Source organism: Candoia aspera, chromosome 4, assembly GCF_035149785.1.
Source record: "Candoia aspera isolate rCanAsp1 chromosome 4, rCanAsp1.hap2, whole genome shotgun sequence".
NCBI classification, from domain to species: domain Eukaryota; kingdom Metazoa; phylum Chordata; class Lepidosauria; order Squamata; family Boidae; genus Candoia; species Candoia aspera.
The window spans coordinates 52,097,854-52,112,363 of NC_086156.1; the positions used below are offsets into that span (position 1 = coordinate 52,097,854).

Here is a 14,510-nt window from a genome sequence, read left to right on the forward strand (position 1 = left end):
TCTGTTGAGCAATGAAGCAGGAATAATGCTGCTTCATTTCTGTTTAGGCTTAATAGAGAAAACTTCAACCTGCTCTTGAATAATCTGCATGTGCCAGATGACTTCAAATGAATGCTATCTGGCAACACAAAATAGTAGCTTGCTACTGAATTAAGAAAAAAAAAGTGTGGCCTTCTGAATCCAAATATATACTTACCTTCTGTCCTATAAATTCCCAAGTTTGTAAAGTGCTGAATTTCAGTGCCCTCAAAATACTGAGAAACTGTTGGGTAACTGCAGCTACTTCTATAGGGTTCATTTGAGGAAGCTAAAAAACAATATATACACTTGATCTCTGTGTCTCCAGCATTCATTTTTTTGTCATCCATGTGCCAAGGATTTGGGGAAAAAAACAGATGTTCAATAATGCTGCCTTTCTACTTGCTACATTTACTAAAATTGAAGGAACAACTTTGACTACATGATTTCATATGAATTCTAGCAATATAATTAACCCTTATCCTTCAGGTAGCCTTGCCTAGCATACAGAATATAAAAGAAAATTCTAACTATTTTGAGAAAAATATATAAAAATAGTTCTCAGACAGATCTAAAAAGCCAAGATAATTTACAGAAAGATATAAATGTGTAGGTTCAGTTGTCTGGTCTTACTTTTCCTATAAAGCAGCTCAGAGCTAGCGATTAGCAGGAAACAGCTGAGATATAAAGTCTTAGCACTACAGAACTTTTTCCTCCTCCCTGGTCCAAATGCCTTGGACGCTGATCCCAACAGGAGTTTTGTATCAGCATTCTACATCTTTTTTTAAAAAAAATTGGAAGCCCTCTAGCCTCAGTCTGCCCTCCACAGCTGTTATTAAATATAGCCTTAAAATCTTACACCATTTAAGCAAACATGTACTTTGATCCTAAGAACCAAAGAAGTTGATTTCAAGGAGCTCCTCTTATTACAGGTAACAATGCTGGAATTCTGCCACCCATTGCCGATTACTTTGTCTTGAGATAAACAACATGGGTAATAACAGTCTTGTGACAGAATATAACACAAATCCTAAAAGAAACAGCAATCTGAAAACTTGTAACTTCCATATGCAAACCCAGAACCAAAAGAACTGGTTTCTTTTTTTCTGAGGACCCCAATGAATTGCATCCTTTTAGCAGCCTTCTCTCATCAAACTAAAGAAGAAAACTGGGATCACGCACTTCTTTTGGGTGAAAAAACCCCAGCAATAGTTAGAAATCATAGTTCAGAAACTGGCTAATGTTAATTCTTGTGTGCACTGTCGTGAAGGAGTTAAACATGAAGCAACATTATGGATGCTGCTCTGGAGAGATGCGAGAATGGCCCAATTATCAACATCCTGCAAACATGGCAGTTGTGCTGGACTTAATGAGGTTCCCTCACCAGACCCCTCATCATCGTCAGTTGCGGATTCCTGCATCTCCTCTGGGAAAGCCTGAGAACGACTTGGGTAATTCTTGCTGTCTGAAACAGTCACTTGTGCCTGAGACCTCTCACCTGAGGTCTCTATGTGCTGAATCGGTGTCGAGGTAGTTAAGCCTTTGTATGTAATTTCACCTGATTCATCTTCTTCAAAATCATTAAGGCAATACACTTCATCCAGGTCAAGGTCAAGAGTCCGGAAGCCCTTAGTGACGACCCCAGGCCGTGGGTCTAAGATGCCCCCTAGATGAGGCTGAGCAAGCTGTTGCCAATGATGCAGCGTGGCAGAACCTTGGAAAATAATAGAACAAAAAGGTCAGTATGGAAATTTGAATTATGGACCAGACTGATTATATCCTCATGCAGTTACATCCTAATTGCTGATGAAGTGCCACCAACTGCTTCAAACCAACTATTCTGCAAGATGTCATCATAATGAGAAACTTCACAAAAATTTAACTTCAGTTTGCAACTATCAAGTATTTTTTAGGTCACTTTTATTACTAGGGAGAAAATAGTAGTAGTACTTTTGAGGTGGCATAATTCTGACTAAGACAGCCAGTTTGGTGTAGTTGTTAAGGCAGCAGGCTAGAAACTTTCCTGGCAGTAAGTTCAAAGGAACTTAGTGGAACTATTTTCTGAATAAGGGTTGCACTAAGATTTATTTATTTAATTTTTATCCCACCTTTATTATTTTTATACATAACTCAAGGCGGTGAACATACCTAGTACTCCTTCCTCCTCCTATTTTCCCCACAACCACCACCCTGTGAGGTGAATTGGGCTGAGAGAGTGTGACTGGCCCAAAGTCACCCAGCCGGCTTCCATGCCTAAGGTGGGACACGAACTCAGAGATTCCTGGTTTCTAGCTCAGCACCTTAACCACTAGACCAATTCAGCAAGAGGGCTGAGTAATCATAATAGACTATCATATTGACAGATTTGTAAGAGAGAAACAACAAAGAGTAAGATTGCATGCAACACTGCCAGGACCATAGCATTAGCGTTTTGTTACTAAAATGAATACATTTCAAGGAAGCAATTAAAAGGATTTGGGGGATGTTTTGGGAAGAAGCGATTGAGAGGAATAAATAGTTTTGTGCTTGAACAAGGCCGTCATGACAGGCCCAAAGCATTAGTCACATTAACAGAAGAGTCAGAAGAGGGACTTTGTAGAACAGAATAATAAAATAGGCACATGAAATTATTTGCTTTCCTCATGTATTTTATCTGTTTTTGATTAAAGTCATATGAGCAAGGCAGGGAAATACACCAACTATCATGCTAGAAAACGACTGAGGTTACTATCACATTTATTCTATTCAAAATGACATGGATAGCCAAATAATTTAACACAAAACTGCTAAGTCAAATCCTACAACATGAGTTAAGTGATGCTAATCCCAGCATACATACAATGTTGTAATGACCATCATGTCTTTTTCAGTTTTATTTGTAAAGTTTATTTATTTATCAAATTTGTCACTGCCCATCCCCTCCCATCAGAGGGACTCTGGGTGGTTCACGAAATATCTCCTGGAAGATTGCTAATAACTATAAATCCTGAATACTATGCACTAAAACAGCAGCATTAGATTTCAGATGCATAAATAAGCACAAATTTGAGTCTCCTCTTTATCAGAACTGTAAGCAATTAGGTCTATAAGAGGAATTAATATTGGTTAAACTAATCCAGGTAACTCACATATCTTGCCTTATTTTGGGAGGAAAGCAATATAATAATGGAAGGAATAATTTGATTTATGTTCAATATATTTATTGAACAGAAACATTCATACATAAGCAGTCATTCTTCATGTGTTCTCAAGCACAATGTGACAACTAGAAGTTTAAATGTGGCCATCTGAAAAAAATGATCCAAGTATCAAATACTATATCTGACGAATAAATATTTCTCTACTGACACTATGGGTAGTTGAAATGTTAAATGGTGTGTGTGGGGGAAAATTAAGTAAGATTTATGCCTGGATCTTCCAATGGCAAGAAAAGAAAAAAACATATTAAGATGCCTAGTCTAAAACTGTTACAGCATAAATAAAATGCAAAGGGTATTTATTCGTGCTTAATATGTAATAAATAACCTTATTTTCCATTATGACAGATTTAAATAAACTGCTACTACTCCTATTGGAAATGATGTAGTGAAGTACTGTAATGAATTTGTGTGAATTTTGAATTATATATTTTTTAACAAAATAGGCAAGGTGAAAAATAAAATAGAGTGCATCTAGATAGTAGACAGAAATACATGTATCTGCTCCCCAAGTTGGCTTCCAAATTTCATGAACAATTATTTAAACTGAGCATTCTTAACATTATAAGGGTTCTGAAATTATCTCCTGAATAACAGATACATGGTAAAGTTTAAAGGATGGTCAGTAACACGATGTGTCAGAAGAGAGAGTTTAATACACACACACACACACACACACACAAACACACAAAAAAAGTGAAAAATCAAGAGAAACAGAGAAAATGGAGATTGAAAGTTTATTGAAGAAAACAAAGTGGATGACAGAAACCTATACAATACTAATAATCAATAGATGAAAGTTGTTTAACTGTTATCCCTTCTCTAAAATATTTTAATTTTTAAATAAGTACCCCATAAAAGCCAAAAAGGTTATTTTGTATTGGTTCAATTGAGCTGGTGGAACATACCACTGGTGGAATTTTGATACAAATTCCAACAAACTAAAATAGTTTATGGATTAAAAAAAAATAATAAAAAGCTGGATTTGACAGATTCATGTTATAAAATCCAAAAATGTAAACCAAAACTCAAAATTAAGCATTTGAGTGACATTTATTTCAACATTTATTTATGCATTGTGTCAATGCCGTTGAAAAAGAAAATATATGATCTCCTAATCTTGCAGTTTAGTCTATGAATTGCTATGTGTTGCTTTGGAACCATCTAAATATGTATTACTGGAGTATAACATAGCCTGGCTCTGCAGATTTTTTTTCATTCAGATGATGCTTCAAAGCACCCGTTTGAAACAATATCCTTGACAGAGGGTCTGTTCATATGCTGCATGGAGGCCTATTTCTGATGGAGCAAAATGGCCTGCCAGATCAAGGGGCACTTCCTGGTAAAGCAGGGCTATACATCTAGTGGGAGACAAACATATTGTAACACTGTAATGTAACAAATGTTTCAGTAGCTTGCACAGAAGTTCATGAAAATCAACAGTCCTATAATGTTGAAATGTAATGCACTGTCACCCAGCTCCATTGTTCTCCATATCAATGTAAGCTATGTTTCCATTCCTTTCTGTATGAATGATATACAAGTATATAATGAATGTAGGAATTCAAGCTGAATTCATGAAAACTATGAATATTCTACTGAAATATATTAGAAATATAGCATATGTTAGATTTTTTCCAGGGATAATTCCTGCTCTCAGAAGAGTTCAAACAAACAACGAGGACGGCTATCTCTAAAGTAAAATGAGTATGTATTACAGAGATTTCCTCCTTCCTGCTGATGGAGAAGAGACCACAGATAGTCACTAAGGAGAACAGATAAAGGCCGAGGAGCTTTATTATCACCTTCTAAGGGCTTCACAATCTGAAGCTTCTCTGGGAGGTATGAACGACTGCTGATGGATATTCCTGAATAGCCAGTAAATTCAGAAAACCCAGAGTGTGTTCTAAACGACATAATACTCTCTGTTGGGGTAATGGAGCCACTATGAAGTTCACCCTTCTCTGCTAATTCTCTCAACTTTCTTTCCTGTTCTTCTTCAAAAAACCTCCTTTCTGACAGGTAATTCTCCCTCCGAAGGGACAACCTTCGAAGGGCTGTTTCCAGGTCACTAGAACCCGGTGTTCCTGGTGTTCCTGGTTTCTTGTTCTTCTCTTCATTTCTAAAACAAAGAGCAAACACACATTCATATAGGTATCAAGAAGAAGGTAAGAAAAAAACGCGAAGTATAAATATTTAAAAATTTCAGCTCAATCAACAGAATGTACGCTTTCAGATTTGGAAAATACATATATAGATTAGTAGAGGTATGGGTGCAAACATGATGTTCTTTATCTTACTGGGGTTAATGTATTATACACATGCTGCCCATTTATAGAGAAAACTAATGTGTACCATGGAAGAGATATATAGCTGATTTAATAAACATAGATGGTTTTAATAAATGCGTTATGGTATACATAAGAACAGGGCTGCACAACATGTAGCCCACCAAGCAGCCTTATGTGGCCCGCAGACATTTTTTTAAAAGTAGCAAATTTAGAGCCACCACTGGCAGCTACAATGCGCCACTCTGCTAGACAAGGAACAGCTGATTGGCACTTGTGGTATTTGCGGCCCATGAGTTATCAGTGTGGCCCTTTCCCCTCACTGAGCTGTGCAGGCTTGTGCTAGAACAAGAAATTGTAAATTATCTTTTGTCATCTTCGGTGTCACCAATATTTTTTCCTTACTTCCCCCTAATGACAGAATAAATGATGAGTTTACACAGCATAACTACTACTTAGAAAGGAACTGTCAACACAGTAGCAGCTATTTTAATTAAAACATTATTTTATTTTATTATTTTATTTTAAAAAGGGAGACCATGTTTTCTTTAGGGAAGAAATCATTTTGGATATAGCATACATCAGAATAATTAATCAAGCTCTACTTCAAATATAATGCTTTGTTTACAATGAAATCACTATGGGAGTTACTGCCTAATAACTCAGGAAGGAAGACTCCAAGTCCACAAACTGATTTAAACAATCATCACGCTAGGAGAATGCAGCACTGTTGTTAATTATAAATCAGTTGCTTGAATGAAATGAAAATTTAATTATTCAAAGTTAATTTCATATCAGCAATAGAATTATTTGCTTGGAGTACCTTACTCTGATGACTTATAAGTCAAATATACAGTAGTTAGGCAAGAACACAGGTCTATATTTTTAAAATGTCTAATTATTAAAAGGAACAATATAATTAATTTTAAATTACAACAATATTGAAAAAGATAAACACAGCTTGAATTAAAATTAGATTTCTTCTAAATATGTTGTTGTCTAGTGAACTGATCTAAGCAATGAATAGCAGAAGATGGAAGAAAACGGAAGAAAATAATTAGGATGAAACTATATTTATTAAGGAGATACAGCTAAGAATTAGCCATGCATTACTAACCTAGAGTCAGTGGATTCAGTTTCTAGGATGATACTATTAGTCTTGTTGTCTATCACAATATTGGAAATGTCTCCTCCATAGAAACTGGATCGTGGTGTGCTGACACAGCTAGAAATGACCGAATTCATTGTGGAAGACTGGTTAGATCCTGGGATGTTCATTGGAGATGGAGTTAGGGATCTCTGCTTTACCACCTGATTGATGTTTCGTACAGTGTCAAAGACTCTCTTGTGACGGCTGACAAAAACACATATAGTGAGTATCCATCCAAATAATTTATAAACCACATACAGTGAATGTTCAAACAAGCCTTCATCAGCTAACTCTATGAATTTTAACATATCTGAAGGGCATCAGGTTAGGAAAGGCTGGTTTAAATTTTCTGCAATTATATTTTACCATAATTAATAATGCTTTTATATTTTAAAAATAGCCCTGGAGAAGAATAGGTAAATGCAATTATTACTCATTCTCAATGCTGAAGAAAAAATTATATATAATTAAAAGTTGTTTCTTATATATAGAAAAGGGAGGGGGTATCTAGGAGTATCTTTTTCTCAAATACTTCCCATTTTCAATATAACTGACCTGTTTACTTGACACACTGCCTAGACAATATCCCAAGATGACTAGCAATAGTTTTCAGGCTCAAATGCTAACACTCTACTAAGATTCTTCATGTAACACCTGTAAAAACTTTCCAAAGTTCCCAACATTTTCTTATATTTAATAATCTAAGTAAAGACTTGACATTCTTGGTAGATTGTGAGTCACATTAAAGGGGATTGTCTAAATGTTTTGTATGTACCACAAAGGATACTTATTATTGCTAAATAGAGCTTTTGTCCTAACAGTGAGACACACACTGAGACGAGGAGTAGTTCTCTAGTGTTTATTACTGCTACATAAACAGAATCCTAACAAACTGAATAAGCGTGGGAAAAACCCAGACATATAAACCCCAAAAGCTAAGGCGGGCCTTATCTGTGTCTCTTTGAATGGCTGCTTAATTCCTCAGTACTACGCATGTGTTTTCCACCCTGGATGGGAGCCCCTTCCTGCTCGCCATCATTACTCATGGCAGTTTTTCCCCAAACTATTACAATACATTGGTCATACTTTAAGTCAGAGCAGTCAGTATCATCCAGATGCAGCTCTTTTCGCATTGATCCTTCAATTTCCGCAGCTAAGGAATCCTGTTGAGACAATATTAAATGGTGTGAGAGCACATTATTATGCCTCCCTGTGTCTCTCCGTTTGTAGTATACAAGGAGATTTATGATGGTAAAAACTATTTACAATTTTTGAAAATCCTGTAATTATTTAGAAACATTTCTAGATGCTGCTGCAGTATCTACTAATATGTTAGATGTAAAGAAGTGAATCTAGAAGTTTTTCAGTATTAGAATTTACTGTACAGATATTCTTGGGAAAAAAGTACTGTGATGGAGGCCTCTAACATATATGCTCCTTTACCTTAATTCCTATCTTCTCTTGGGAAAAAAGTATTATTTTAAATAATGGTAATATTTGGCCTTAGAAAAGTATTTTTTTTAAAAAAAGGAATGTAACTAAATTATAACAGTTATAACAAAGTACCATATGTATAAAGCAAGTTAACTAAAATGTTTTGGAGTATGAGGTTTGTTCAATCAATCAATCAATCACTAGTCAGTCAAACTCTGCTATATTATTAAAAAACTCAAACAACTGTAACAGTAAAAAAAAATCTTTTATAAGTGGGCATAACTCAGCTATTTTCTAGGCAATAGCTTCCAGTTATTAGGTGACTGAACTGAAATGGTTGGCTGTTATCATCATCATCATCATCTGTAGAGATAAGATACATAAGAAACAAAATATAATAAATAAGATATATAAGACACAACATATAATAAACAATATATTATAAACAAAAAAAGTATGCAAATGCTAATGAAAAACAGAATTAAATTACCCAAGCCAAACTATAAAAAACCAAGATAAGGTCAAGACTCGTGTCCTCTGGAAGAGCTCTGTTTTGACCAGCTTCCAAAAGGCCATCATGGTGGAAACCCAACTGGATGTTCATCAAGAGGCCATTCCAAAAGCCTGGCATGTTACTGAAAAACCTTCAGCCCCCCACACCTTCTAAAGTGGGGCACTACTAATAGCTTTTCCTGGGTAGATTGAACTGGCTAGGCCAATTCCAGTGGAAGAAAGCAATCCAGCAGATAACTAATTACCAAGCCATGTACCAGCACTTTAAGTGGAATCCAGAAACCTCCTGGTAACCAGTGCAGAGTGTAATATCCTTCTACTGGCAAATGCTGGTCAGCACAGATTGCTATGAACCAACTGCAGGTTCTGAATGATCTTCAAAAGCAGCATTGCAGTAATCTAGGCAAGTATAATGAGGGCAGGAGTCATTGTAGCAAGTTCCTCCTACCCCAGGTAGGATCCTAACTAGCACAACAGCTGAAGCTGGGAAAAGGCCCCTGGCCTTGCCTCCACCTATTGATCTAGCAGGAGCCATGAGTCCAGAAGAACCCCCTAGTCACAAACCTGCACCTTCAAGGGTAATGCCACCCTTCCAAGAGACACCACTAAAGCAGACAGACAACCCCAATGGACAAACGGTAATTCTGTCTTACTAGTGTTCAATTTAAGCCTGTTCTCACCCATTTAGACCCTCACAGCCTCCAGGCACTGGAACAGGACTTCAATGGTATCACCAGTCTGGCCTGGAGTTGGGTATCTTTGGATAACCTCTCCCAGCGGCTTCACATAAATGTTAAATAGGAGTGGGAGAGAACCAACCCTTGCAACATCCCACAAGAAAGTAGCCATCAGGACAATCTCTGCTGCCCCACTACTGCTGAGTGGAACCACCAATCAAAGGAACAGAACCACTGCAATTCAGTGTTCCTAATCCCCAACCTCTGAAAGCAGTCCAGGATACCATTGTTGATGGTATCAAGGGCTGCTGAGAGGTCCAGAATTGATGCAGTTACTCCATTCAGATCCGAACAACGGTCATCTTTTGTACAAGTAATGCCATCTCCATTCCATGTCCAATCCTAAACCATGACTGCAGAGGGTCCGGATGATCAGTTTCTTCATGTGATCTATAATTGATTGTCCTTTGTCTTAATAACCTTCCCCTCAAAAGGGGAGGGTGAAGACCAGCCAATGCACCACAGCTTCCTTCAAGACCACTGGTGGCATCCTCTGTCACAACAAGGCATCAACAATCTCTGTGATCCAGGAAATTACTTTTCTCCTAGCTGCCTGAAGGAACAAAGAAGTACAGAGATCAAGCCCACAGGTGGCACAGAACCCTTTAAAGAATTCGCTATCTACAAGTCACAGGTTGAAAGGAATTTCAGGTACCTAAGCAAGATGTTTTACCCAGTCACCATCCTGGACACTGCCCACATGAAGTCAATACTTAATTGAATCTGAGTGACTTCATCAGTGAAATAGTGTGCTAACCGATCACAGCAACTGGGTGTGTGTGATGTTGGTCTTTCCCCAACAGGGATACAGCCACTCACAACTCACTGCAGCAATTAGAGAAGAGAAATAATGGCGTTTTGCCTCTTTTAACACCACAGAATAGGCCTGACTATATTTACCTAAGCATGGTCAGATTCAAATTCTTAACTTTCTCCACTGGTGCTCTAGGCATTGCTTCTGTCACTTTATTTCCACAAGCTTTTGGTAAATGAAGGAGCTATTTGGGATCAGCCAACAAAGAGGAGCTGTTTGGAGGCGATTTGACAAGGCCAGATACCAACAGCAAGGTCAGGATACCCACAGCAAACCAGGCCTTCAAGGAATTCATCCACTCAGGAAACTCCCTAAGTGCCCACCAGAAGCCATTTGAATCCATTAGATGCCTGGGGAGGACTATTCAAATAGGCTCAGCTCTATAGAGTTCTTGGGTGGCAGTTAATTGCATCTGCACCAGGAAGTGATCTGACCATGGCAAAGGGTTGGTAGTAATGCCCCCATATCCAGATCACACAGCAACTGCCCCAAAGGAAAGGCAAGGTCCAAAGTGTGTTTGTCTATGTACAGTATACAGGGCCTGAGATCACCTCAGGCAAGCCCATGGTTGCCTATGAGGCCGTGAACTACTGGGCCCAGCTTGTCCTGGTGTCTATAACAAAAAGCAAGGGTTTTCCACCATTAATCCAACAACCAGGTCCAGAAGCCCAAGGAAGGATGCTGATGGGGACTTCTGGTGGGATATGATGGACTGAGCAGCTGTGCCTGTGAGCTCTGTGGGCAGAGTGGGCAACATGGAAGTCTTTTTGGGGCACAGACTGGTTTCTCCTGTAGCCCAGAGCATTTTTCCAGGCAAGGAAAATGCTGGGAATTGACACATTTGTCCTCTGGACGGTGAGTTGCAGCCAGGAGATCGTGGACAGCTTGCATGATCAACCAGCAAGACTTCACCAGGAGGCTGGGATTTAATCTTTTCTGAGCCACGCTGCAGCCCTTAAAGGGACAGTAAGTCCTGCCTTCCCATTTCTAAAACACCCAATTTATTTTTTTAAGTTATGTACCCTAAGAGAAGCTTTCTACAGTACGAAGCAGCAGAATCTCTTGGTGCCTGTCATTATTTCTGGATTATATTTTAAATTTTTTAAAAGTTTTGGCTTGTTTTCCCATTTAAAGTGTAACGAGGATTGAGAATACATAATTGCCTTCCTGTTACTACTTTTGGTACTGAATCTGAAGGATGGAATATTTTCCTACACATTGGGTTTGCTGTTTTAAATCTTCAGTTTTCTGTTCATTTTCTTTGGGATTTGTTTGCTAGTATTGGCTTTCTCTTGCCAATTTTAGACGGAAGTTTTTTATTAACTCATTAACTCCATACTGCATGAGCCAAGTAACTAGGGGATGCCATAATCTACTGTCTGAAGCATGGAAGATTTTAAAGAAGACTTCACAGAGTTCTGTTGTGAGCTTAAGCAGACTTTTAAAGAACTTCTTTCAGAGTGCTGTCAAGCTATTCTGCAGAGTGTTCAGGATATTGGAGAAGAGATTGTTGCTAAAGTGTGTCACTTGGCTGAAAATGTTATGATGGATGATGACGATTTTGGAAAAGATAGGGATTTTTCTGTTAGTGACATTAAAGTAATGCCAGGGGAAGATTATAGTTGGGTGCTGAGGGAGTTAAAGTGACAGTCTGAGTTTAAGTTTGTACAGGGAATTGATTTGCTGGGGAGATGTTTTGACTATCAGAATCAGTGTTATCGGAAAGAAGAGAATATGTTTGTGGGAATTTCTTCCTTGCTGAGAAGTCTGAGTTCTTGAGGTGGCAGTGGGGCTGTTTGATTCCTGTAAAAAAAAAAAAAGCCTTATGTGTAATAGGGAGATATGTAAATGCCCTGGTATATTTCGAGGAGGGGTAAAAAATTAAGAATGTGTAACTGGATTGATAATGAGGTTATTATGATTTCATTTTCTGAATGATTTGGACTAAGATTTACAGGATTTTTGATTTGTATGATTTAAAAAATATTGATAAGTAGGGCAAGGATTTCTATGACCTAAAAATGTTAGAAATATGCAAGCATTTGTGACCTTAAAACCATTTAAATATGACCAATTAAACCAAAAATACAACTTTTAAAGCAAAAATATCACTTTACAATTTTTCTGAAATTAGCACCCAATTTTTAAAAATCTGTGCTTACACACACACACAAATTAAAAGGTTTATTCTTCTTCACTTCCAGTGCAGAAGTGCTAGTATTGAAGGAATCAAATGAACATTTTGAGAGTAAAATGGTCATCCCTGGATTAGTTTTCATTAATAGCAGAACTGCATTGGATGACCATCTGCATCTTGTGGTTATCAAACTCAAAACTCCTTCTGTTGTCCACCAGTATGTTCTTGTATCTGGAGAAACTCTGTTCAAAATTGCAAGAGGTTATAGGAACAAATTTGAAAAAAGCAAACTCAGCTGGAGAAAATTCTGGCTTGAAGTCTTCAAATTTTGTTTCGAGTCCATTCAGAACGTTACTTACTTTGCAAAGTGTTGAATAACCCAGATTAGATTGCAGCACTCTTTGCAGTTTATCACTAATTTTTTCAGCCACTTTCCCCTTTGCTTGCTTTAAATCACTCTGTTTTACAATGTTCAGTGCATCACTAAGTTCCATTCCTACAGTTTCAAGGTGGGTGATTGCTCTTGATAATCCACTGAAGTGAGATCCTATATATGCTAAGTTTCCAGCCAAGGTTTCAGAAAAGGAATCTTGCACAATCTTGATGGAGGAAGATTCACACAAGCCAACTTCTTTAACTATCCGCTGCAAGGAAGCATAACTTTTGAAATAATACATAGCTGTATCCAGCCAAGTCCCCCAACCTGTCATGACAGATTGGGGAGGGAGAGCCAAAGTAGGAACAATTTCTTTGAACTTTTGTACTTGAAGTGGAGCTTTAATGAACTCTTTTTCCCATTTGAAATTATCTTATCTACATCAGGAAATCAGAAGACTTAATCCTTGGGAGAAGAGCAATGACAAATCTCGATAAAATAGTTAAGAGCAGAGACATCACACTGACAACAAAGGTCCGCATTGTTAAAGCAATGGTGTTCCCCGTAGTAACATATGGCTGCGAGAGCTGGACCATAAGGAAGGCTGAGAGAAGGAAGATCGATGCTTTGGAACTGTGGTGTTGGAGGAAAATTCTGAGAGTGCCTTGGACTGCAAGAAGATCAAACCAGTCCATCCTCCAGGAAATAAAGCCAGACTGCTCACTTGAGGGAATGATATTCAAGGCAAAACTGAAATACTTTGGCCACACAATGAGAAGACAGGACACCCTGGAGAAGATGCTGATGCTAGGAAGAGTGGAGGGCAAAAGGAAGAGGGGCTGACCAAGGGCAAGGTGGATGGATGATATTCTAGAGGTGACGGACTCGTCCCTGGGGGAGCTGGGGGTGTTGATGACCGACAGGAAGCTCTGGCGTGGGCTGGTCCATGAAGTCATGAAGAGTTGGAAGCAACTGAATGAATAAAGAACAACAACAAACATCAGGACAGTTGCTTTGAATCTCTTCAGCCACTCTGTGTAAACCATGTGCAAGGCATATGATATGGATCATTTTTGGATAAAGACGTTTAAGTCCCTTGGCTGTTTTAGTCTTGTATGGAACAGCACCTGTTACAAAGAGAAGGATATTTCCCCTTTTTACACCATCCGGCCAGAGTAATTTCATAGAATCATCGAAGAGCATAGCAATAGTGGAACTGTTTATTTTTTGTAGAGTTTCACATGTTAGAAGAAATACTTCACCAGGCTTGTCACATGTCAGAGTGCCAATAACAACATTGGCTACATATCTTCTGTTTACATCATGTGTTTCATCTACTGAAACCCATATCTTACTGTTGTCAACAGCAGATCTTATCTTTCCTAACACATCTTCATAGCAGGCAGAGATGTAATTTTTCCTTACAGTTGATTCATTTGGAATCAGGTGACTGGTGTACTTCTCCAAAAAATGCCTGAGGCTACCACTACTTAATTTCCTTAAGGGAATATACAGAGATCCGTATAAAATTCTGACTGGGTATTTGATGAACCTGCAGTTGAAGAAGCAGCTCTCTTGAAAAGGAGATGCTGCCTATTCTCAGTAAAGGTAAATCTTGCTAAAAAAACTCTTCTGTTTCGTGGTGTCATAATGTTGTTGAATATTAAAATGCTTTTGGGCCGATACCTTAACTTCACACAATTTACAAACACCAATATCACCATCGCTACTGAAAATCTGCTCCCCAAATTCTTGAACAAGACGCTGTAATTTCACACTCGCGGAACATCTACTTTTAGGCATGTTGAAATCAGATTGCAGCTCTCACATGACTCCACCACCTCGA

General features: G+C 38.1%; 1 protein-coding gene across 8 annotated transcripts in view; it reads right to left on the reverse strand.

Moving 5' to 3' along the window:
• The window catches only part of TRAK1 (trafficking kinesin protein 1), a 101,027-nt gene that overhangs the window by 18,467 nt on the left and 68,050 nt on the right, over nucleotides 1–14,510 (reverse strand). For 5 of the 8 annotated variants that reach the window (XM_063304145.1, XM_063304143.1, XM_063304140.1 and 2 more), the window contains 4 exons: nucleotides 7,740–7,816; nucleotides 6,621–6,857; nucleotides 5,021–5,337; nucleotides 1,403–1,732 (listed from right to left, as the gene is read on the reverse strand). In XM_063304145.1, coding sequence (XP_063160215.1) covers nucleotides 1,403–1,732; nucleotides 5,021–5,337; nucleotides 6,621–6,857; nucleotides 7,740–7,816 — 961 coding nt within the window. The remainder of the gene's footprint in view (nucleotides 1–1,402; nucleotides 1,733–5,020; nucleotides 5,338–6,620; nucleotides 6,858–7,739; nucleotides 7,817–14,510) is intronic. The other 3 variants (XM_063304146.1, XM_063304144.1, XM_063304142.1) reach the window with 1 other exon arrangement.